General features: G+C 43.5%; 1 protein-coding gene across 1 annotated transcript; it reads left to right on the top strand.

Moving 5' to 3' along the window:
- LOC310773176 (uncharacterized protein) lies at window positions 1-25,705 on the top strand (the record flags this gene model as incomplete). The annotated part of the gene is made up of 10 exons (XM_083633084.1): window positions 1-81; window positions 254-505; window positions 2,596-2,709; window positions 6,013-6,090; window positions 12,323-12,370; window positions 13,148-13,314; window positions 22,691-22,843; window positions 22,946-23,110; window positions 23,213-23,359; window positions 23,458-25,705. The coding sequence occupies 10 exons, from the start codon at window positions 1-3 to the stop codon at window positions 25,205-25,207; spliced, it is 2,955 nt and encodes a 984-aa protein (XP_083489210.1). The 3' UTR covers window positions 25,208-25,705.
- Window positions 25,706-26,707: the final 1,002 nt, after the last annotated feature.

A 26,707-nucleotide genomic window follows, 5' to 3' on the forward strand; every position in this document is an offset into this window, starting at 1 on the left:
ATGCAATCTGCCTGTGACTGCCCTCTGTTCCTGTTCGCGGATGACTCCGCCCTCCTGTTCTCCGACGCGGACAAGGGGGAGGTAGAAAAAAAACTCAGCAGGGAACTTTCGAATGTTGGTGTTTGGCTCTCGGACAACAGATTATCTCTCTTACTTAGGAAAAACAGAGTCAATTTTATTTGCGTCCAAATTTAATCTTAAAAAATCCCCGGGATTTTCAATTATGGTGGGTGACGTGTCTGTACCCTCAAAGGAGGAGATCACTTACTTGGGGTGTATCCTGGACAACAAGCTCTCAGGCGAGAAGATGGCTCTAAAAGTTATTTCTAAGGTCAATCAAAAGACCAAATTTTTAGCTCGCATCTCCCCAGTCATAAACAGTGCCACGCTGTTGATACTAGCAAATGCTCTAATTCAATGCCACTTCGACTACGCCTGCTCCTCTTGGTTCACAGCCACTGCAGCCAAACTTAAAACCAGACTTCAGGCGGCCCAGAATAAACTGGTGAGGGTTGTCCAGGGCCTACACCCCAGAACCTCTCTCCTCCGCTCTCACTTCCTCAGCCTCAGGTGGTTGAGAGTGGAGGAGAGGGTTTCTCATATCAAGCTGTGTATGGTCCACAGGATCATTAATCTGGAAGCCCCTGTGTACCTCTCTAGCTATTTCCGGAGGGTTAGCGAGGTGCACAGCCATTCCACCAGGGGAACTCAACTAACGTTGTTCTCTTTAAATTTAAAACCTTAATAGGTAAATGTACTTTTTTATACTCAGCAGCGATCCTGTGGAACAGTCTCCCCGAAAATATTAAGGATCTCAGGTCTAAACTCACGTATAAGTCCACCTTAAAACAGTGGCTACAGAGCGGCCCCTAAGGTTGGCCCTTTCTGCAGTAATTGGATTCGAAATGATTATTGCAGAATTGTAAAATGTTGTGCTGTTTTACATGTGTATTTAGGTACGTGTATATGGGTGGACGTGTGTACACGTGTATTTATATGCATATAGATGGTTTTTTATCTATTTTTATGTGTAACGCATGTAATGTCTTTTGTGTTCAATGTCCCTCGCGCACACACGTGCTCATACATGCACACATACACTCACTCCACTTGCCTCACTTCAAGGACCACAATGGAAATAAGCCCTCGGGCTTTGTTGTGTTTTATTCCTTTTGTTTCAATGAACTGGTCTTACGCTGTATTTCTCATGCCATTGCTTCAATAAAGTATTCAATCAATCAATCAATTCCATATAAAATATAATTGTCATAATTCCTGTGATATTTAACATTACAGACGACCGCTTCAAATGTACAGTTGTAAACATAACTGGCACAGAGTTGGAATAGACTATTAATTAGAAGGGAAAACATATTTTAGGCTATCATTCATCATGTACCTTCCATCCATTTCCACCAAATATGATATGGCATAATCACAATGATCATCATTGTCTCCATTATACATGTACAGGCCATTTTTTTTTTAAAGCCAAACAGTTTTTGATCTGGCTCTAAATATACAGTATAGAGTACAGTGTGTCAGTTAATAAAAGCTGCAGCTTCTCAAGACTAACAGCATGTTCACACAATGTGCTATTCAGACGCAGAGCCAAAGCAGAGCTTAACTGATCCTGACTGCCACGCCAAAGCGCTCACACCATAAACAGTTTCCTTTCCTCAGCGGCCGGCTTGGAGCTGCTGCTCCGGCCCCTCCCACCCCTCACAAATTGCATTGACTACCTGCCTGGTAGCTCGGGATCAGCGCGCGGCATGCTTTCGTTGCACACGTTTCGGTGTGGTGTTAGCATGGTGCAGCGTGGCTTCAGCATGGCGTGCGGCCGGTGTGAACGGACTCGTCTGTTAACAAGGACGCTGAATTGTGTGTGGCTTTGGTGTTGTTTCAGTGTATAGTGTGAACGACCACTAAGTCGTGTCTGTTTCCCTAAGTGGTGGAAAAGTGAGTTTTAACTCCCCCTGCCACCACCAGGCCAAAGCAGTCAACCTAGGGCATAGAGCTCAACAGGCATGTGACTTTTCGTGATGTAATTTGCCCCGGAAGTAAGTTGGAAAAAAAATAACAACGGGGGAAAAAACATTGTTATTTTTTGTTCTCGCTTAAACCAAATGGTTTGTATAGCGTATGGTTGGTATTGAATGTGGCAGTTAAGGGGGGTTTTACGTCACAACAGTAAAAGGGGTTTTACGTCAACTGCAACTGCTTTACGTGTGAATGGGTTGTCAGTACGTGTGGCATACGGAAGTAAACAGTTTGGTGAAAGATTGACACGGTGTGGAACTCGCTCCTTCACAGTGTGTTATAGGAACATAATAATGGTCACTCAAGATTCTCTGGATCACGTGTTGGCTTGGTTACAAGCCTTAAAACTCGTTATATTTGGATTTATCGAAATGTCTATTGAGAAAATAAGACGCCAAACTTACTTCCGGGGCAAATTACGTCACGGAAAGTCACGTGCCTGTTAAACTCTATTGGCACACTTCTTTTGTTTTAATGACCCCAAATAATTGAAATGTTTGTAATCCACACCACAGACTGATATATTGAATGTATTGAATATATGTTCTGTTCCAGGTATCCACTATCAGGAAACTTTGCAAATCCTGCAACATTGACACAAAGGGGTCCCGCATGGACCTCATTAACCGCCTACGGGAAGAGATGATGAGCAGGCAGACCTACGACAAGGTGTTTCAGTCAATTTGGGGTGCCTCTGGTGAGTGAATTCTTTTAAAGGGACAGTTCACCCTAAAATCCAAAAGACATATTTTTCCTCTCACCTGTAGTGCTATTTATCCATCGATATCATTTTGGGATAGTTGCCTGAGTTTTGGAGATATTGAATATATTGAATACAATGAAACTGGATGGCACTAGGCTTGTCGTGCTCGAAGCACCAAAAAAATTCATTAGAAAAACTCAACAGCATTGGCTGCGTTTCCCAACAAAGAAGCTTCTTAAGGAGTTAAGAAGCTTCTTTACTCATTGAGTGCCAATGACGTCGATCGGCGTCAAAGTAAATAGTAATGTTGAGTGCCAATGACGTCGATCGGCGTCAAATGCGTTTTTTGACGGTGGGACGTGGATCAAAGCCTCGTGCATCTCCTGTACAAATATTGTAGCTATTGAAGGTGTATAACCTATTTTACGGACTCATTAGGTGGCGACAGTGCTCTCCAGATTAGAGAAAGGTCAGGAAAACAGCAGGAAAAAGCCCCGTGATGAAAGAGAAACCGATGCATGCTGCAGCCAGAGCCATATAGATGGCTCTGGCTGGAGCTGACGTTGGCTGCGAACAGCAGTCAATCCGCACCCACAACTGAGCCCCTCTGTCTCTGCTGCATGTTTCTCCACACGATTAGCCGCCAGAAAAGCAGCACCCGACGCCGAAGGGCCAAACCATTCTCAGCAGTCCGGTTTGGCTTTTCGGTGTCGCGCTGGGAGCCGGCGCACAAAAACGGGGCGCTCCGAAAATAGACGCTGGGTGAGGCTGTGTGTTAGTGTGGGGAGGAGTTTGCAGCTGAGGGGGGGAGAGGGGGGTGGGGCACGCAGGGCACCACACAACTACACCACGTCACTACATCAGAAAATATTAGCTTCAGAGTCAGTGAATGTGCTTGAAATGCTTCATTTCACAAAAGGCTGAATATCTCAGCTTCTAATTTGAAATGGCTGTTTTTGCTGAAAACAACCTATCTTCTCCGGCTCATAACTAAAGAACGGAAAATGGTATCAATAAACTTTTTGTTGCAGATGATACAATAGAGTCTCCTCGTTCTTTGTGCGTGTTCGGTGTTTACATAGTAATATCACACAATATTCTGTGGGCCTTAAGATATCACTGAAAACACTCTGAAACTCTGGCACTGGGAGCGTCCGTTCTCCAAAAGTGGCTGGCACTCAATGAGTTAAGAAGGCTCCAAAGAAGTGTTTCCCAAACGCCTTCTTAACAGCCTTCTTAACAAATCGCTAAAGAAGGCTCTTAAGAAGCATCTTAACTGGAACTGTCCACCATCTCGATGTGAGAGGTCCTCTGCGGCCCACTAGATGGCACTCTGAGCCCACCAGTGGGCAACAACCCAGTGGTTGAGAAAACACTGTTGTAGAATAACCTAATCGTGGTCATGTTAACACTAGGGCCGCCGCGTTTGTAACACCCCCTCCGCCTGCCATAGCGGTCAGCCAGACCACTGCATGTTTACATCAAACCAATAAGAGAAAGTTGTCATTTTCTGGGAAACTGAAGGTCAGATGGCGATGCCTGAGTAATAATCAGTAAACCAAAGCTGAAATCTTAGAGATTATCATTTTAAACTCGAAACTAAAATAAAAGTATAAAAACATGTAGCCTATTTTTTCACCCGGAATCAAATGCCGCACTCCGCAAGTCTCTATGACTTATTGCGGAGATAATTAGGCTATGTCCGCCCTGCCTGCAGAGAGGACAGTTGGGGGTTTCAAGTCACTCTTTTCAGTGATTGCTGTCAGGATATCGAGCCACGTATTATCGTCTATTCCAAATTTAATTGTTGAGCTTTGAATTAGAAGACAGAGATAAAATGATTACCACATGCAGACAATACTTGAACACTAATGTTTATTGAGTGACAATAATATTGTTACTGGGCAAATAAACAAGCAAACTATGTCCAACAGAGAGAAAATGTGTGAAGTACCATAGTATAAATAAATAATAGATAAATACATACATAAAGAAACAAATTGATAAATCAATCAATAAATCAATCAATAAATCAATCAATCAATAAATAAATTGATAAATTAATCAATAAATAAACAAAGAAACACATAAATGAAGGAAGGAAGGAATGAACGACCACCAAACGAAAAACCATCTTGCAGGCTGCCTGCTGGTAGCCTAAATACTAAATTTTGGCAACAGGGCTAAAACCAATCTGAAAACAGTTCATCCCAGCCTTTTTGGTGAAAAGGGGGGAACAACAAACTCCTTAAGAAGCTTCTGTGTTGGGAAACGCAGCCATTATCGGTCGTGACCGTCCCCTGCAGCCCCTCTGTCATATGTAAAACCACTCTTTTACCGTTTTTTTTTCAGGGCGATCCCCAGTCTTCCCTGTGTAAACCTATAGGTTCGGAATACAGTACAGGGAGTGTTACAATTACAGGCATAAAAAATTATAATTTGCAACGTAATAATAACACAATAATAATGATAAAAAAATATAGGCTACCTTGAGGTTCCAGGCATATGACGTAGCCACATCAGCAAGGCACCACACTTTCCAGCCATATCTGCAGGCTTTGGAGGGGATATATTGACGAAAGATGCAGCACCATCATCAGGGCACCATCATTTCATCCACACACACCTCCCGGCCCGGGTAAAAGCACATGCTGAGGCGGCGGTGCCAGGAGTCCCACAGACCCCGGATTGGGGCAAGACGGTCTGGGTTGTTCCTGGCACGAACTCGCCTTGTGAGCTTGTCATCGAATCTGAGGGAAATGGAAAATATGTAAATACAAATAATATTCAATAATACAGAAACAATTGATTATTCAAGAAAAGAAAAAGAAGGAAAAAAAATACTTATGTGACTGGTAATTGCCTCGGAACGGACCCTGGACATTGTGGCCCTGAAAATGGCCCTGCCGGTACCATCCACCCAGAGGCTGTGGGTACACTCATGTGCCGACCTATATACCCCAGCCAGGATCAAGAGGCCAACATACAGTATATAGGCCCTGATTTCGTCGCCATCCACCGGCCTCCAGACAGGGCCTACTGTGCGGACAGCCATCACATTTGTGTGGAAGACAATCTTCTCTATCATGTCAGGGGTGAGGAATAGCTGGAAGTGAATTGGCCCTCGCAGCCGCATATTGCGTGATTCCAGGGGGCGCTGCAGTAGGATATTCCATATAGTGGAGGGTCTCCTGATTAGTCTGCTGCCAGGCCCCGATGCTGGACATCTAGCCCCTTTCGACTCTTTCCTCCCCTCCCTCCATCCACAGCTCCTTCCTCCCAATGAAATTCCTCCTAATCCTCCACTTCAGCTGCTGCAGCCTCTCCAGGGCCCGGTCCCATGTTGGGTAAGACGATTCATATGACAGCGAGCGGGCATCCTCCTCCTCGACAATTGATGCCCCAGAGTCCTCCTCTGAGGAATACATGTCTTCCTCTGACACATCGTTGTTGGAGCATGACCTGCTCCATTGCTTCCTCCACTGTAAGTCTGTGACAGTCTGCTGGGGAAGGAATGAACAGCACCCCACCCACTACACCTATATATAGACTTGGGCAGAGCTGCACCTGTATAAACTAAATCTTTGGTTCCCAGGCGTTGTTTTCTATTCCACGCAACAACATCAAAACAACATCAGAAGCAGGTACATCAACTCAGAGTATGGTACTTGTCTTTCACCCAATATAATAGGAGCAGCTTCAGCCCTGGTAACTGTCCCATGTGTTTATGGTAGTTCTCCTTCACCCAATAGGAGCAAACGTTTTATGGCACACACACACACACACACACACACACACACACACACACACACACACACACACACACACACACACACACACACACACACACACACACACACACACACACACACACACACACACACACACACACACACACACACACACACACACACACACACACACACACACACACAATGGCCTGGCAAAGATATTGCCAAAAATACCCCACCTGGGAACCAGGGAAATAGCATGTGTTTCTTCTTGAAGCCAACCTGCGAGTGACCTGGCAGCACAGTTTTTTTTAAATTAGGTAATTGCCCTAATTACCTAATGATGTAACTCCCACTGGTGGGCAACTCCCAGGTGGTCTGCTAGTATTCTGTGAGAAGCAGCAATGTGCCGCAAGGCATCCAGTCTGCCGGAAAGCCATTAGAACAGCAATTGTGATTCACCAGTGATGTCACTCGAGCTATTGTGATGCATTGGTGAGTGATGTCATCAGTGATGATGTCAGCAGTGATGTTACTCGAGCAATAGTGATGTCATCTGTGATGATATCATCAGTGAGTGATGTCATCAGTGTTGATGGCATCAGTGATGTCACTCGAGCAGTCATCGGTGAAGATGTCATCTGTGACTGATGTCATCAGTGATGACATGAGTGATGTCACACGAGCAATTGTGATGTCGTCTGTGATGATGTCATCAGGGATGTGTGTGAAGCTAGCGCTTCGTTCACAAACTGCACACCTAGTAACTTGCTATATCCATAGCTAAAGTTTGGTAGGTAGGTAGATACTTTATTGAAATTCAAGTACCAGCAGCTTACATACAGTTAATAAAAACACAGTACACAAATTAAAATACACCTAGTAAAAAAATTATAATGTATAAAAAATGCATAAATAGAAATATCAGACCTAGGTGGATTGTTGTGCAAAAGCCAAAACATAAAGTGACTGAAGGCATAGTAAAACAGTAAAACATATTAAAAACAGGCAAGGCTAAAGGGGCAAAGACACACAGCAGAGACAGCAGAGCAGAGGCATACAGTACAGAGAAGCAGTCTCAAGTTCTCACTTCCCCCGCTGGTAAGAGTTAAAGAGCCTGATGGCTCTGGGGACAAAATACTTATTAAGTTTGTCTGTTGTGCAGCTCAGTGACAGCAGCCTGCTGCTGAACATGCTCCTCTGCCCCCACTTTGATGGTATAGTGTATGGGTGACTATGATTGTCCGTGATGGACAGCAGTTTACTCAGAGACCTTCTCTCCGCCACCTTCACCAGAGTCCATCTCACTGCCTGACCAGTCAGTCTGTCAGTCTGTCTGTCACACACACACACTCACTCACACACACACACACACACACACACACACACACACACACACACACACACACACACACACACACACACACACACACACACACACACACACACACACTCACTCACTCACTCTCTCACACACACACACACACACACACACACACCTCTTTTCTTCAAGTGTTCCCCCCCTGGCCCACATTTGATGGTCTCTAGTTGATCTTGGCTTTATTTCTTGAGAAGTTGGCTTCTGTAAGATATTTCACAGGATGAAGTCAATAGGAAGTCATTAGTCTGCTTCTCTCACCACAATAGTACAACTGCTCACATAATGGCACTCACTGGGCACAAATGAATGCCAGTTTACTGCGTGTGTCTTCAGGTAACTCACCCAGGAACATGCTATACTGGGAATCTTTGATCTCCTCCACATTACTAGGAGGGAAATTCAGAGGCAGGAGAAGTCTCTTGATCTCCCATCTGTATGCATGAAAAAGAAAGAGAAGGGAGAGCACAGATTACATGTCATTTCTGCATAATTCCACAGCGTATCACTCATGGAAGAAAGAATCAACCCAATTCCAAATAATGAATAAGGTTCTTTACTTTACATAATGTCATTTGGTGGATTTGTATCCAAAGCATCTTCCAGAACAACGGTGGGTGCCTACAGTTTTAGCACAGGCCAGTTTGAAACACCTTATTTCAGCAGCGATAATGCATAGTCTACCCATCCAGCTATGGGTTCACCTATTGGTTTCCCTTGGCGATGTAACTTCAGATATTCAGTTCAGTTTCGGCAGGGTGGGTATTACAGTAAGCCAGACATAAAATTACAACCACACCACAAATGTATGTTTGCCACTCTGAAATATCTAGAGATCATGTGGTATCCTTGAAAACTAAAATTGAAAAGCCATTACAGATACATTTAATAAATAATTATCTAAATAAATGTAGATACATTGCCATAATGAACGTACAGTACACACTCAAAGGTGGTGCCTTCATCAATGCAGTGAAATGGTGAAAAGTTTTAAGCTGGTTTCAGTTTCATATACATATATGTTTTTTTCTGAATGGTTTTATAAATGAGGCTGAATGCATGTCTAAGCCAAGGAGTGCAGAAATGGTTATCTCTCTCTCTCCTTCCCTTTTTATTTTTATTTATTTATTTATTTGGTCTCAAAGATTATTTTTTGGAACCAGAAATGGATCTTATATGCAGTTCACACCTATATCTTTATGTGTGCACGGAGCCATATCCCAAAATAGCATGTATGCAATCTATCATGCAAACTTCATATAGTATGAAAATTGGTTTGTATTTCAGATGCAATGTTTTAGGACATGTACGAACAGGAGAGGGGGCATCTTTGAACGGATTGCCGTAAGAAACATGTCTGTCCATAATTGAATAGGTTGCTATTAATATTGCCTCATTCACACGTTTAATAAACCTGTCAAGCTTCTTTGTTGAGTTAAGCTCCAGGATCCTCTGACGAGGACCCTTGTTCACACCGGAGATCAGAGGTCGCCACTACTTCCTGGTTACAGCTCTCTGGCGTATGCATTGCACTCATGCACTTATGCACACGACCGCAAGATGTTGCATTCACACTGATTGAAAAACAGCACATGGTGTTTCTGCTATGTTGCTTCCCCTGTCTCACTAAGGAGAGGATACAGTCTAGTTTACTTCCGACTACGTTTACATGCACACATTATTCCACTATTATTCGGAAAATGACAATATTCTGAGCGAGCTACGGGGATATTAGTGGATTATTAATTTAGTCTGAAAATATTGTCATTTTCCGAATATGGGCAAAAACCGGAATATTGTGTGCATGTAAACGTAGTCACTGTTGTTGCATCCACTCCAGTGATGCATCCAAATCTGTACATAGCATGAGCAGGGAGAGCATCAAGGTTAGCAGCAGACAGCACACACACTCCATGGATCTATTAAATTAGACACACTCCTGTAGAGCATGGCGGCTGCACAACTCGATGACACAATTTCTTTTACCTGCTTCCCCCGGTAGAATAGTCGCTGCTGCTCTGGATTTACATGGAAGATCTCCTGTATTTCCAACCGTAGAAATATCTTCAATGGTTTGCATCTCCTCGTCTATAGTACGAATCTGAATCCACATCGTTGCACCGCCCTCTTCAGTCCGAAATAAATAGCAGAAAGAAAATGTATTTCTGAAACAAACACGACATGGTTTTTCAGGGGAAAGGGAGATAAAGCTGGAAAACGTTCAGTGTGATGATGGATTAATAGTTCGGACTCTATTATGGTTGGTTGGGGATACTGTGACCACTGTGGTGCATCGGCAAGAATGCAGGGTGTGAATCTTTGGTGACAGTGGGTCTCCTGAGATCATCCTAAATGTCATCCTATGTTTGGCAGAAGGGCTTGGAACTTCTGCCAAACGTCAGTGATGAGGCCAGCGGCCTTTTCATATGCTGCGAAATTCAGGCAGCCGTTTACCAGGTCCTTAGGCAAGACAGTAAGGTTAATAAAATACCCCCCATCAATAGTGCCGATATACTGTATGTGCCCCAGCACTGCTGAAGGGCCAGGCGTCCCCTGGGTGACATAGTGGGCAGAGAAAGGTATTTTTTCAGGAGGTGATAATGTGTCTTCATTGTGCTGAGACTGGGTTTGTTGAGATGCATGTAGTGGAGGTCTGCAGTAATGTGCCATCGACATCGTATGTAAACTGCAGCTCTTCCATAGGGGTTGTAATGGTGGTGGCATGTAAGGGCGTTTTTACATCAGGGTCCCTAAGTAACTCTTCAATTCCCTGTTTAGCTTGAACATTTTCAAGCAGGTTAGTAGTGTTTAGGTCCCCTGTTTGGGTCAGGGTTAGGGTTGGGGTATCCTCCACATGCTCTGCAAACATAGCCATGGTGTGGGATGGTTAGGGTCTGCCTGGAAAGCACAGAGCAAGAAGCTTGTCTCTAGCAGGTTCAGGAGCAGAATGACAGCATTTCGAAGTTGTGTGTGTGGTTCTATAAGCACAGAAATAAAAGACAAATTAATATCAGTTATATGTGGAGTTGGAGTATTATATTCCAGACAGCTACACAGTCTATAATATAATATAATATAATATAATATAATATAATATAATATAATATAATATACTCCCTGTTACCCTCAGGGAGGAGATACAGGGTCCCAAAAGCACGCACAAATCGCTTGAGGGACAGTTTCTTCCCGCAGGCCACGAGAGTTAAATCAGTGACCTTGACCTTTGACCACCAAAATCTAATCAGATCATCCTTGACTCTAAGTCGATGTTTTAGGCAAATTTGATGAAATTCCGTCAAGGCGTTCCTCAGATATCGCGTTAACGAACATTGGACGGACGGACGGACGTACGTACGGACAGACGGACAACCCGGATCCAAAATGCTTCCGGCCTGGCTATCGCCGGAGGGGGCATAAGAAACTACTCTGGTAAAAGTAGAAGTACCGATTCAACTATTTACTCAAGTAAAAGTAAAAAAGTACAGGCTATGAAATGTACTCAAAGAGTAAAAGTAAAAAGTATTTTTACCGGATGTTTCTGTGCAAAGCTAACTGAACCGATGCAGAGGCCCGCCTGGTGGATGGTTCTGCAGACCATTCCTCCACACAGCGTGATGACCTGCAGCAGACTGGGAGCAGGCGGCTGGGACTAGGATGACTAGGCAAGAACTGTATTAGTCCGCAACAGCATTCATGAGCCAAACAGCAACCTGCGGCGTAATACAGTTCACTGCATGCGTGCATGTAGAAATATGGCAGTAGTTCTAGGGTTTAGAAAGGGCTGTTTGACGGCAAGGTAAAGCACTGAAAATGCTGTTAAGATAGCATACATTTAAACTTGTTTAGCTGGGCCTTCTTTTTTTGCGATTAATATTTTTTAGTAAGTTTCCAGTATAAGCAGAGATAAAACAAGAAGAAAAGAACAGTCTGTAGTACAGTATGAACAAGCATAGACATTGTTAAAAAAAAACACACCAAAAAACACTTACAATCAAGATAAAATATACTACATTAAACATAAAGAGGCTATGTTAAGATTGAAGCCAAATGAGCACCTGCATGACTACATGCGTGTAAGTGGGTGAGAGCTGAGCCGTAGATTCGTCTTTACGGGCCATTGATGTAGGACATAAGTCTTTCCCATTTTGAGTGATACTGTTCTAACCTGCCCAATGTAACACTACTATCAGTTCAGAATGAGCACACCTCTCTAATTCAGTTAAGAGAGAGTAGATCACCTTTATCTATGGACCGGGGTCACAGAAGCTCTAGGTCGCTCTGGGAGAAATGGGCACCAGGCAGCACACAGAACACGACACAGACTCAGCAGGTACGTTTTTAAAGATAACACAACATTTATTTACTTGTATTTCAGTTATTTCTTATTCTTTCTTTCTTCAAGTATATCAGTTCAACAATAATAATCAAACACAATTCTTTTTTCCACTAAACTATTTCTCTTTCTTTCAGGTTTCGCAGTCAACGACGGTGGGTCGACGACAGATGTTCACACATCAGGTAAGTAACTGTCTCTTTTATTCCTTATTTTATAAGAAACTATTTTGTTATTAGTCAGGCACTCATTCATTTTTGTTAATTCCTATGTTGATTTATTATAGTTCGATATAAATCCTATTTTAAAGTGCTTCTGACTCAACAGAGATACAGTCGCCGGTTATTATTATTTCGATTGGATTCGACCTTCAACCTCAAAAAACAACCGTTCCTTCAATAGAACTCAATTACCCAGAAACAAAAACAATAGAACAAGTTCCCTTCAGGAATTCCATAGTATTGCTCTGGTTGCATTACTGTGTATTTCAGCAATACACAGCTGTATATAAAAATAGAAAAAACTAGTTTAACACTGCTAAGGTTCAGGTTCTATTAAAGTACTTAGAAAACAAATCAATAACTCACGTTCAAATCAGGTGAGCACTATCAAATGCACACAGAGCAATACTCACAATGGACAATAGAAATAAATCACAATTATTATAAACAATTATCTAGATTCAGAACAAAAACAAAATATTCAACATGTGCTCTAGTTTGGATCCACGAGATCAGTTCGACTCGGACAGTTATCCTTTGAATGGAAAAGTGCAAGGGGGATATTGTCTTCCCACTGTGATGGAAGCTCCGTGGGTTTGAATGTGTGGGGCAATGGATACGATTGTCCTACCACTGTGTTAGAAACTCCATGAAATCCGTGGGGCAATAGATACGATTGTCCTACCACTTAGTTGACAAGGGATAATTCGATCATCTCTCCTTTCTCTCGATCCGGTTCAGGGCTTAGGCTCGCCACCCCAAGAACCAGCTGCACCTCTCTCCACGGGAAGCAAGCCGGGCTGGGGAATCCGGGGTCTGGTGGATTCAGACGCTGACAACAAGGACGGACAGGAAACGGGAACAAGGACCAAGGGGAAGGGGGAGGAGAAGGAGGAGGACCTGGCCTTGTACCCACAAAACCAAGAAAAGTGTCACTTAACGGATCAAATAAATGTTTTCTCTCCTGTGTGGACTCTAATGTGCAATGTGTAACCATTAAGCCAAATAAAACGTTCATCAAACAAACAAATAAAATTGTCATTACTCCTTTAACCATCTGTCATGTCATTTTCTCTTTTCTTTTCCATTCAGCAACAAAATACATTTTCTATAGCAATTACATGAATATTAGTATTACAGTATGGCTAACAGAATATACAAAGTGACATCAGTTCAAGTGCATTCATTTCAGTAACTCAATTTCCTTGACCTAAAACCTACAGTATACTGTATCACCACTGGTGTGCATTAAACACACTGCAACAGCTACTAATAAGCTTAACACTAGCAGGCTTTACACTGCAGAAATAAACACTGCTTGATGAGCAGATTATGAGGTAATCAAAAGAATAACGCTACACGCGATGCGTCATGGCTGCTCTACGCATCCAGTAAAACCACCGGGTGACTCTCACCCATGTTAGCTGAGGGTTTGCACGTTCAGCACGTTAATGTGCTAGCCACGGTAGCGTGGTGGATGCTAATCCGTGTTGCTAATGTTTGTAGCACTATTGCATCGAGTCAGCATGTTTTCAGTCTGCTAGCTTCATATTATCATTACAGCAAGCTGCAATAGCACTTTTTCATGTCGGGGGAAACTCACCAAGAATCTGCTTTCGACAAATGGCAGCGTGATGGTCACTACCACAGGTCGCTATTTAGCAGCAATGAATCTGGTCGGGGACAATAATTTTCTTTACTGACGGTTTCAGAGAGATAACAGTTAATTATCGGTAAGCACACATATATTTTACTTACACGTGTCTCTGTGTTCTGTCTCAACACGTATTTCTGTTCTCCGGTGTCAACACACGTCTTGTCTGATATTCGTCCAGGTAGGAAAAGGAAGCGCTAGGTATTTTCACCATCATCTCAACTAGACTGGCGGATGCTGCGTAGCGTCTGATGTACTTTCAAAATAAGAGTCCTTCACCAGAATTTACCTTTTCACCTTCTGATATGCTTTCAAAATAAGAGTCCTCCCATTATATTCACTGTTTATATTATGTTATATTCACAGTATAATTTATTATATTAAGACACATTATACGGTTCTGGTAACCTGGGTTACACCAACATAAAAAAAGATAGCCATTCATAGGCCACCACCCTGGACAGCAGAGTATGCCCATCAGTGGTTGATGGTACATGGGCTGACTTCCATTGTTGGACAAGCAGTCTCCTACCTAACATGATAGCGGTCTGGACGCATTCAATGGAACTAGTAGCTGGGCCTTCTTTTATGTGGATCAAGTACATTTTGCTGCCGGCCCCATGTACAGCTGTAGACTGTTTTGCTTCTCTGGGAGCGCACCGACCGCCAGCTACTGTAGGTAAAACCGGAGATCTTTAATATTAGAGATACACCACTGCACGCTCCACCAATAATAAGAAATGCTACTCTGTCGGACTCAAATGGTCAGGTGGTCACCTCTCCCCTTGAAGTGTTGGGAGAGAGAACCTGGTGACGCGTGGGTTAGTGCTGACCTAGCAAGCTAACTTGAGCACATTTCCACAGACCTTGTTATGAGCAGTTTCATGAAGGAACTATTTTCTGTCGACCGAACTACACCCGCTAGCTGCTAGCTAGTTCCTACATGAGACAGCATAGGGGCAGCTAGGGCAGCAGCAGCTAGTGGGAGTAGTTTAGTCAAAAGAAAATAGTTCCGACATGAAACTGCTCACAACCAAATCTGTGCATTATCTTGAGTAACCGGGTCATGAGTCTGAGTTTTTCAAATGTATTTTTTTGGTGCTTCGAGCACCACAAGCCGAGTGCCATCTAGTTCCATTGTATTGGAGAGAAGGCAGCCATCTCTATGGCTGATATCTCCAAAACTCAGGCAACTAACACAAAATGGGTTACATGCTGCCACTCCGACGTGCTGCCACTCCGACGTTCTGCCACTCCGAAATATCGGCACTCAGAAAGGGGGTCTATATTCCCCGTTTTTCACTAACCTCTCCCAGCCCCCACGCCAAACCTAACCTCCCCCCATGCCTAAACCTAACCTCCCCCAGACCCTAACCCAAAACTTAACCTCTCCCACCCCCACGCCTAAACCTAAGGTCGGCATTGCGGCTTCTAAGGTGAACGACCGCCAGTCCGAATAATGGAAGTTAACGTTCGGAGTGGCAGCATGTCGGAAAGGCAGAGGAACCCCCACAAAATGAAATGAGATGGATAAATAACACTGCAGGTGAGAGGAAAACTTTTTTGGGGGATTTTAGGGTGAGCTGTTCCTTTACGACTTTTTAAGGAGCCGCAAGGCGGGAACCCCATGACGGGAACCAGTGTTGCCAACTCTTTTCCAATCAAAGTCGCTAAATGATATCACATGCTAATTTGCATATCAAATTATTGCTTACAGCCTCAGCATAGCCGATGTCAGTGTTGCCAACCTGGCGACTTTTTCTGACCATGGGAAGTGTTGAATCCAGTGCATTTGGCAACAAATAGACCCCTTATACGCCTACGTCACAATGACAACAAGCAGCGTCAGATGTGCAAGACGGAGGCAGAAAGACAGACTCCGTGCAGCCCTGTCAAGTAGTTTTCCAGTAGCCCGAAAACTATTCGAGCAAGACATGTCTTCGTGTTGTACAGTGGGATGCCAGAATCGGAAAGCTATTGTAGCAGAGTATTCGGGTCCGCCTATTCACACTTGGTTAATAAAATAATAAACGATAGAGCCAGGCTGTAACGTTATAACAAGCTTCTCCCCACATATCCTGTTCTACGCAACTCGAGGGAACATACACAGCCTCGCACACACGCAATAGAACACAACACAACACTGAACAGTCTGTTACACTATCAACAAAGCAAGGACTAAAGTTTTACCGAATCCCGTCAACTCATACTGCTTTTAATGCTAACCGTAGGTGTCTTTGGTTGCAAGCCGAAAGAGGAAATCGTTAAAAATGCCCGACTTTGCAGTGCTCGCTCATTTCATATCAGGTATGCTGTAGTAGGCTGCTAGTAACAGCCACATCGCTCGGTTAGTTAACAACCAAGTAACGTTAAATAATGTCATTATTGAGTTGAACTGATTGGAACGAGGACATCATTAAAAATGCCCGACTTTGTAGTGCTCATTTCATAATCAGGTAAGCTGCCTGAAACTAGGCTGCTCAGCCACATCACTCGGTTAGAACGACCAAGTAACGTTACATAATGCCATTATTGAGTTGTGTGCATTATCAACATAACAATATATCTTTGCAAGTTACAGAATAATTATCTACGCTATCCCCAGTTATAAAGGAATGCACGATATGTATTGCTGGCCACTAGGCTTGGCCAATTGACAGCGCCAGTGCGTATGGGTCTCTAAGACATATCCCATTAAACAACGTTAATTTCGATGCATAACATTGCTTATCACTAGGCGATAAGCTGTGGTAGTAAGTGCATTTTAAAACTAAAATCTAACTGTGTGTTGCAGATGAGCACAGAGCAGTCCTGACAGCGGGGCTTTTACACAGTTCTCTATGTCTGTCAATGCTGGCCTCACGGCTTTTTGCCTACACGATGCGCGCGCAGCTCCAATGTTGACAGCTGTATAAGGGGTCTATTGGTGCGGCTTCTGCGGGTCTTCTCTCTCTCTCTCCCTGTCAGTGCTTCACACAGATACACACACAGCGCATAGGGTTTGCTTGTCATTTATAACGGCGTATGCAGAATCTGGCCCGGGCGGGCGGAGTCAGCACTTAACTCTTTCCCCGCCATTGGCGTCAATCCGTCTTTTCACTGCCATACAATAGATAGCGCCAGGCTGGGAATTTCGTAATTTTATGGGCAAGGCCATCTGGCCTTTGCGTCACAATTTATTTTAGGGCACAAGGCCACATGCCAGGGCACGAAGGCCATTGCTCTATTGACATCGTGAAGGGCAATTTTTCTGAAATGTGTGTTAAAATGTAGGGCTGTCCTTGATAAAAAATATCTTCACTAATTATTTCGACCATATCAACAATCAATGCAACAGAGTGATGGGGACATATTTTGAGCAATAAGAGACTGTATATGATCATGCAAGATTTTAATTGCAGACGTCGGGCTATCGGATGATTTGTCTGAATAATGAGACAGGCAGGAGACATCTATTTATTTTTTAAATGAAGCTCTTAAAGGCTGATTTTTTTATTTCAGCTTTTAAACATTAAAATAATGTTATTAGTGTGTGTGCGCGCGCGCGCGCGCGCGCGTGTGTGTGTGTGTGTGTGTGTGTGTGTGTGTGTGTGAAATCGAAAGCGTTTTCGCCAAGCCATTTCCTTGAGAATGGCTTCCTCCCGCGGCTGTTTTTGCTCGGCTTTCTCTCTGTCTGGAGAGCACTGTCGCCACTTAGTTGGTCGGTAAAATAGATTATACACATTCAATACCTCCAATATTGGTATAGGAGACGTAAAAGGGTTTGATCGATGTCCCACCGTCAAATTTTTTTTTTTTTTTTAAAGCCGAGATACATGTATCTCGTCATTGGCAGTGAACCGTTGGATTCTGTAAGCCGAGATATCTCGTCAATGGCAGTGAACGTGTTAACATCTTTTCAGTGAACATAATTCTGAAATGATTCCCAAAACATCCACCATTGTTAATCTCCTTCCTTGTGGTAAACCCCAAACGCACAGTATACCTTCCCATTCAAAAGTTACATTTCCACAATACTGGATGGCAGCCATCTTGGAATTCTGGGTCAAAACTATGCCATAATGTCAAACTGATGTCAGAATCGGATTCCTCGTGGTTGACTTACACCGAAAAGTGTCTTCATACATTATTCTATGTGCTCTGGGTCAAAAGTCAATTTTTTAACATGGCGCCAGTGGCCATCTTGGATTTGGCCATCTGGCAAGGAACATCCCAGGATCTTTAGGAGGGACCTGGGCGCTATTTTAACAAAAGGTCTATATAAGTCAAATCACTCATCAAAACATCTTAGCCAGAGAATGGTCATGGCTTTGAAGTTATAGCATCGGTTATCAGATACTGTCATTTCCGTCTCACAACGTCATCAAATTCACCGTTGTTGATTAGTCACTTTAACAGTTTATGATGTTCTATATGGTATCATTGTAATCCTTGACCATGAAAACATTGGGATAGACATCTCCTTTTCAGTGTTAGCATGTGTGGTTCAGGAGATATGATGCAAACTACATAATTTGCTTATGGCAGAATTAAAATGGCCGCCACAAGGCATTTTTGCGATGGCTCAATTTCTGAAACTGTACAGGGCCCCAAACTATAAGCGTACCAAGTTTCATGCTTTTACGAAAAAGGGAACATCATTTTCACATATCATCTGGACTAATACACAGAAATCAGGGTTTTGTCATTTATATGGGGGTAGGTTTGTTTACAGAGTGATAACTATCCTTAAGCTACCAAATCGGCAGGGTTATCATACCAAAATATAAACTAGAGACATGTAGGAAGACAAAAATAACAAAATCGTGCGGTCACCTCAGGTGGTACCGACTTTTGCCTTGGCCCATGGACTAAAAGGGTTAGATGCACATCCCACGGTCAAATTTTTTTTTTTCATTTTTTTTACGTATTAACACGTTCACTGCCAATGACGAGTTGACTCGTCAAACACAATCCAACCGTTCACTGCCAATGACGAGTTGACTCGTCAAATTTTTTTTTTTTTTTTTTTGACGGTGCTACGTGGATCAATGTCCCCCACGTCTCCTATAAAAATATTGGAAGTATTGAATGTGTATAATCTATTTTACCGACCAACTAAGTGGCGACAGTGCTCTCCCGACAGAGAGAAAGCCAACCAAAAACAGCCGCGGGAGCAAGCCATTCTCAAGGAAATGGCTTGGCGATTTTACAGTCATCAGTCACCAGACTCGCCCGAGAGCGGCCGCGCCAGCAGCAGCACACCGAGAGCGGAGAGCGGTGCTGGCGTGGGGGATTGCAAATTTGCATAATAGATTATGGGTGAAACACACTTTGAAACACCCGCAGAAAGGCCAGAATCGCACGCATTCCAAAAACCCAGAAACGAACGAGCCTCATTCTCATACTGTAGGCGAAAACGCTTTCACGCTGCTGCACACCGGCGCACAACGGTGGGGGGTTCCAAAAATAGACTGGGTGGGCAGCATAAAGCCTAGAATCGCACAAAGCTTCATCAAAGCTCTCAACCGAAAATCCAAGAAACGATTGAGTCCCATCCACAGTCCACACTCGCCGACGAGGGGCCGCCAGAGAGGGAGGCTGCTCACTGCTCAGACAGGCAGGATAAACTGGCTTGTGACAAACGCCACCAGACACGCCCACGGAGGGAGGAGTTTAAAGGAGAGGGTGTTCAGAACTATATTGTTCAGATGTCTGATCTCTCACTGATGCCAAAAATAAATGGTTAAAGTGACTGTTCTGCCTGTTTGATTGAATTTCACAAAACTGCGATTATCTCAGCTTCCTGTCTCAGACGCTGAAACCATGCTGTACTCAACGGCTAATATCTACATAACTACTAACTCTACAAACTAACTCTTTTAGACAGAGAAAGCACACATTCTATTAGTACTTTTGTGAACTTCGTGTTCACAAAGTCCAAGCAGAAAATTATCCTCGGCTCTTGTAAAATGAGCCAGAATCCTCAAAAAACGGCTTGGCAGAAGCTACCTACAGTAACAAAAAAAATGGCTGGCAGTGAATGTGTTAATACGTCATTGGCAGTCAACCGTTGGATTTTTTTTGACGGATTAATACGTCATTGGCAGTGAACGTGTTAAATTTAGGGTCTTATGTGAGTAATTGTGTGTCTCAGAAAGTGGTTTACATTACTTTCAACCCTAACCCCAAAAATCGTCACTTTTCTACAAGGTCTGGATTTCCATTTCCTCATTGAAGAGAGCGGTGCGCACGGTGCTAAAATGCATGATCTTATCACGTCATAAGATTTAATCGAATCACACACACGCATGTGCGCACACACACACTGACACACACAGTAGTGCTGTGCACTTGCAGCGGCAGAGCAGAGATCTCTTCCTCTCTGTCAGTGCGCGAACACACACACACCCCATCTCTCTTTCCTTCTCTCTCTCAACTTCTCTCTCTCTCTCTCTCTCTCTCGAAGAAGAAGAAGAAGAAGAAGAAGAAGAATGTAGCCTCAACATGAGACTCCTTGTCTGCTGCTGCAGAGTCTCAACATTGCGCAGACACAGGTCTCTGCACTTACCTCGCCGCCACGGATTTAAGCTACTTACACGTTATCAAGCACAACACAAACATACGTCATTTATGCATATGGTTGTTTTCTTGGGTCTCGCACTAAAAATATTCCGCAGCAGCAGGCAAGGAGTCTCATGTTGAGGCTAATATGAATGGCATCTTTTTAAATCTGCTTAACCCTTTAAGCCCGACGGACCCGTATCCGGGTCCAACTGTGGTCAAGCCGACTTCACGCAGTTGAAAAGTAGTTCAAATTGTAAAGTGGAATTTTTTTTTCAAATCCATCACATTTAGGAGGCCTGTCCCCCACTAAATCAGCCGTACAATTGTATTTTGTTCAAAGAATGGTTGTTTGTCAACGATTTTACCATTTTAGTCGAAATAGAATCAGCATATGTTTATATGGGCTAAAATAAAAGAATCGTGACAGTAGATCCGAATCACAGCAGTTTACCCGGCCATGTTTGGTATTTTCTGAAAGCAGAGACTCTCCCCTGTCTAATGGTATACAGTATACATTGCTCTGATCTATTTACGTCATCTCAGCCTCGCCGAAAGCACACAGTCAAACTTCAACATTTCACAGGCAACGTGTCAGATTTTGTGTTTATGCCTCAATATTGCCTCAAATCCGAACGGGATTGTCATCAAACGCAACTGGTATCGTTTACTTACCGTTTCGTAGTCATTTGAGTCCATTAGAGTGATTATCGATCAGAATATCCTGGTCATATCGCCATTATTGGCGAGAGAGCTTGCTGAGTCTACATTTCATGCAGAGCCCTTTGCTTCCATCTGTTGGGTGTTTGGTGGTACTGCAGACATATTTTCACAATGGCATATTCTACAAAACATCGCGAGCTTTCTAACAAGGTCTCACACGTCTGTGTACGTCACTTCCTCACGCAGCTGAGTCCATGCACCATACCTGGTAATTTTCCACTCGCTCTTCACCATTACGCATGAGGGCGCATGCGCGCCCAGTGGTTAGAGCGTGTACTGCAGCTTCTTTGTTGCGTCCTTCCGAGTTTGGTTCGGGTTGCAGTCAGACCAAATCTTACAATGTCGAGGCGGCAGGGCAAATATAGCGTCTTAGAAGCCCTCAAAGAGATCCAGAGGGATATTAGTGATATTGAAATAGACGGCTCAGAAGACACTTCCGACGATTCCGACGAGGAAGACAGGTTTTGGGTGGAGGAACGGCAGCCTCAATTTCAAGAGTAAGTCATTTTCTCTTCCATTTTCAACATGGAGGGTAAACGCAGGTAAACACAGTTTACCCACCTCTTTGAAATGAGGCATGCAGAGTTTACTGCCTATTTTCAGATCAACTGTATTGAAATAAACCTTGCTTGGGATGTGAAATATCCACAATATATATCCAAATATCCAAACCGGAACTATTTTGGTCAGGAGATGATGCGAAGTTGGAATGGTTGTTCAGAGATGAAGTCTTCAGTTTGGCCAGGTTTATTGGGAGGGCTTGGAAACTCAGAATGGAGAAGCTGTTCATCTGAATATATAACTCTGTCTTGTTTATGTTTGAGCGTTTTGTAGCTTGTTTGTTGATTTGTTTGTATTGTTGAACTTGAATGATTTGTGTCTTGTAAGCCCAGACGGGCTGGGCACCTTGAATATGGTGCATGACACAGAAATAAAAATATCTATCTATCTATCTATCTATCCACTGGACAGGCTAAATAGCGTCAAACAGGTAATAAACCGTCAAACTAATAATAATAATAATAATAAACTATTTTTGCTCAAAAATTGTTATAGTGAATTGGAAGGATTTTGTAACCAAACCAGTGTTTTATTCTGTGGATTGATTCTCATTTTCACAGTCAAGAAGATCCAGAGGATCAGGTCTGTGTTCTGCCTGGAGCAGAAGCCACTGCTCTCCCCACAGCAGGGACCCAGCAGGGAGTCAGGCCCCCCCAGGCATGCAGCCTTCCACCTCCAGCTGAGGCATCTCCTCCTTCAAGGTTTGTATATTGAGCTGACATTATCTTATGATTTTTATGATAATTTGATGTGTTTACTTTGATAAACCTTTGAGTATTCAACATCTTTCTGTGTTCCCATAGTGAGGAGGACGAAGAGTTGCCACCCCGATCTCGCACTCCACCACTACCTCGAACGAGAAGGACAAGAGGACCCACAAGATCTACTACTGCTTCGAGACCTGTGACACGAGTCACACAGCATTCCTCTCCTCCAGCTGGGCCGTCATCTCCAAGGTTTGTATATTGAGCTGACATTATCTTATGATTTTTATGATAATTTGATGTGACTTTTGAGTGTTTACTTTGATAAACCAACATCTTTCTGTGTTCCCATAGGGAGGAGGATGGAGAGTTGCCACCCCGATCTCGCAGGCCACCCCGACCTCGCACACCACCACCAGCTCGAACGAGGACAGGACCCACAAGATCTACTACTCCTTCGAGACCTGTGACACGAGTCACACCTCCTTCCTCTCCTCCAGCTGGGCCGTCATCTCCAAGGTTTGTATATTGAGCTGACATTATCTTATGATTTTTATGATAATTTGATGTGACTTTTGAGTGTTTACTTTGATAAACCAACATCTTTCTGTGTTCCCATAGTGAGGAGGATGGAGAGTTGCCACCCCGATCTCGCACACCACCACCAGCTCGCTCGAGGACAGGACCCACAAGATCTACTACTGCTTTGAGACCTGTGACACGAGTCACACAGCCTTCCTCTCCTCCAGCTGGGCCGTCATCTCCAAGGTTTGTATATTGAGCTGTCTATTGTGTGTATATGTAGGAATGGTACTTGGATAAACCAATGCATATTGAGTATTCAGCATCTTTCTCTCTTCCCATAGCGAGGATGATGGAGGAGACAAGGAGTATCTTCCATGTCCAGGCAGGTCACAGGCCTCTGGTTCGTCGTCGTCATCATCATCCTCTCCTACCCCGGGGCCGTCAACACAGACCAAGAAGCGCCAGACCAAACAGCGTGGGCTGCCCAGGAAACAGACAAGGCAGGCTATCCCTGGACGTGGTGGGGGTGATGAGCAGGAGAGGTGGCGTAATCCAGAGGAACCGGACGTACAACCACCACAGTTCAAGTTTGAGCCAAAGAATCCTGTTGGCCCCAGGATTGACACTACCATGCAATGGTCACCCCTGGGCTTGTTCAAACTTTACTTCAGCTCAAAGTCTATTCGCACCATCATAAACAATACAAACGCCCAGTCAGCAAAAAGAAAAGCATCGGGCATGAAGTACAAATGGCTTCCCCTCTTAGTCAATGATTTCTTTGTTTTTTTAGCAATTATAATATTTATGGGGTTGATCCGTCCACATGGGAGAGCAGTCCTGTGGAGCACAGCATGGCCCTACCAATTTAGATTTCCAAAAGAATGCATGACAAGGGATAGGTTTGAGACAATTTTTTGGACGCTTCATATGTGTGACGTGGAGGAAGATGACGATAATCAGAGAAAGAGGGGAACACCAGAATATGACAAGCTGTTCAAAACCAAGCCACTCTACTCTGAACTTGTGAATGCATGTAAATCGCTCTACCAGCCGGGAAGGGAAATAGCCATTGATGAGAGGATGGTTGGTAGCAAGGCCAGAATTGGTTTCAGACAATTCATGAAGGACAAGCCAACCAAGTGGGGCTACAAACTGTATGTCTTGGCAGATTCCCATTCTGGCTACACATGGAACTTCTTTATTTACAAGGGTAAAGATCCACTTGCTCAGGTGATGGAGGGCCGCGGACTCAGCTACACCTCAGTGATAGATGTGTTAGACTTGAAGCTGCTAGGTAAAGGTTATCAACTTTATGTAGATAATTATTATACTAGCCCCGCCCTGTTTCGCCATCTTGCCTCCACGAGCACAGCAGCCTGTGGCACCATCCGTCCTGTGCGTGTGGGTTTCCCAAAAGGAGCGGCAAATGACTTGCCGAAGAACGCGGAGAGGGGAGACATGAGGTGGCTGCGTAAGGAGAACATGCTGTTTGTCAAGTGGAAGGACACAAGGGATGTGACGATGTGCAGTAACTTCCATAAGGCATACAGCAGCGGCAACACCATACGCAGGAGGGTGAGGGAGGCTGGGCAATGGCGTGTGAAAAGTCTCACCTGTCCTGATCCCATCAATGACTATAACAAGTACATGGGTGGGGTGGACCTGTCGGATGCCCTCATCCAGTGCTACTCCGTCAAAGCGAAAACACAGAGATGGTATAAGACCTTCTTTTACCATTTCATAGACATAGCCATTGTAAATGCCTTCCTCATCTTCAAAGATTTGGCTGTCGGACGAGGGGAAGTCCCCATGACGCAGAAGAAGTTCCGGGAGGTCCTGATGAGGGAGATGGTGAATGAGGCCAAAGCCATAGTGGCTGCTAGTGCCCCCTGCCCCAGCCTTGTCAACACGTGTGTTCCCTTGTACTTTGGGCCTAATTCCACAGCCAATCGCAGAGTCTGTGTTGTCTGCAACAAAGGCAAGAAAAAGATGAAGACACCCATCTACTGCAGCAAATGCAACGTTGCATTGTGCCTGACCTCACAAAGGAACTGCTGGGCAGTCTACCACATTCCATCATACAAACCTTGATTATTTAGTTTTTCATATTTTGTCGCCTGCATAACGAGGTACAGGGATGTGAACTCATGAGTGTGTTTTATTTATTATTATTATTTTTCTGTCATATTGTGTCGCCTGCATAACGAGGTACAGGGATGTGAACTCATGAGCGTGTTTTATTTATTATTATTTTTCTTTGTCATATTTTGTCGCCTGCATAACGAGGTACAGGGATGTGAACTCATGAGCGCGTTTTATTTATTATTATTATTTTTCTTTGTCATATTTTGTCGCCTGCATAACGAGGTACAGGGATGTAAAATCATGAGCTGGGCTCCCCTAAACCTGAATGTTGAGGGATAGCAACTGGACGCTCGAGCCATTTGTCATTGTTGAGTTGCTCTGCTCAAGTACCCCTAGGGGTACACATACCACTGGTTGGGATGACTGTCCTTCAAAAGTTTGTGAATTTGAAGTGTAATTTATTGAAAGCACTTGAATAATAATAATTTGTAATAAATTTCTCAGTTTGGAGACAAAATGATCAATCTAGTTGTCAACTACTTGGTGGTGGTGGTGTTTTTCAGTCTACAGTAGTTGTTTTCATTAGTTATACTGTGCACAATGGTAGATTCTGATGATGCACAGGGTAATTGTCATATCCAGAGGCTGCATTGTGTGGCAGTAGCCTCCTGTTATGGATAGAAGTTGTATTTTCCAGCCAGATTCCATTGGAACTCATTTGGCACACTTTTGGGTAGTTTGGGTACCCAAATGGCTAAAATGAGTGTCCGCCCAGTGCAATCTTTACTAAAACCTTTGTGGAAGCTATGTCCTTTGTGCAAATGCTTAGCCTTTTGCTACAGTTGTAGTCAAGGAGTTGCTGAATCTGCTCAGGGGCATCTTTTTGCATGGGATAATTGTAGGCATGGTGTTATCCACTGTTTAATCTAAAAAAAAATAGGCGAGGATAGAAAAATCACATTTCTCCTTTGGTTTATTACAATTTACTCAGGCATAGTAACATCCACAATGTTGCTGACACTTGGAATGGATTCTCTGAGGTCCCTAGATGCCCCTAGATGCCAAGAACATGCAAATTAACCTTATAGTTGTGGAGCAATTCTTGATTTACTTTGGGTATGTCTTTTTAGGCGTTTTTTCCGAAAATATGGCCTGGGCCTAAAGGGTTAAATCACAGCATTAGGGTAGAGCAGGGGTGCCAAGAGAAGCCTGTAGAAGAAGTAGAATGTGCAACTTGTACATTATGTGAACAAAAATATCATTTAAAATATCATTTTTAAAACCTATTTCTTAGGACAGAATACAGGAGAGAATATTTAAATGTTGTGCATTACAACTAAAGTAACTCCTGTTTTGAACATGTAATGAGTAAAAATTACAGATATTTGTGTTAAAAAATAAATACTCAGTAAAGTACAGATACCTAAAAATCATACATGGTACAGTAACAAAGTATTTGTACTTTGTTACTTCACGTATCATTTACCTGCTGTACATTCCAAGGTA

This window comes from Poromitra crassiceps (genome assembly GCF_964638095.1).
Source record: "Poromitra crassiceps genome assembly, chromosome: 1".
NCBI classification, from domain to species: Eukaryota; Metazoa; Chordata; class Actinopteri; order Beryciformes; family Melamphaidae; genus Poromitra; species Poromitra crassiceps.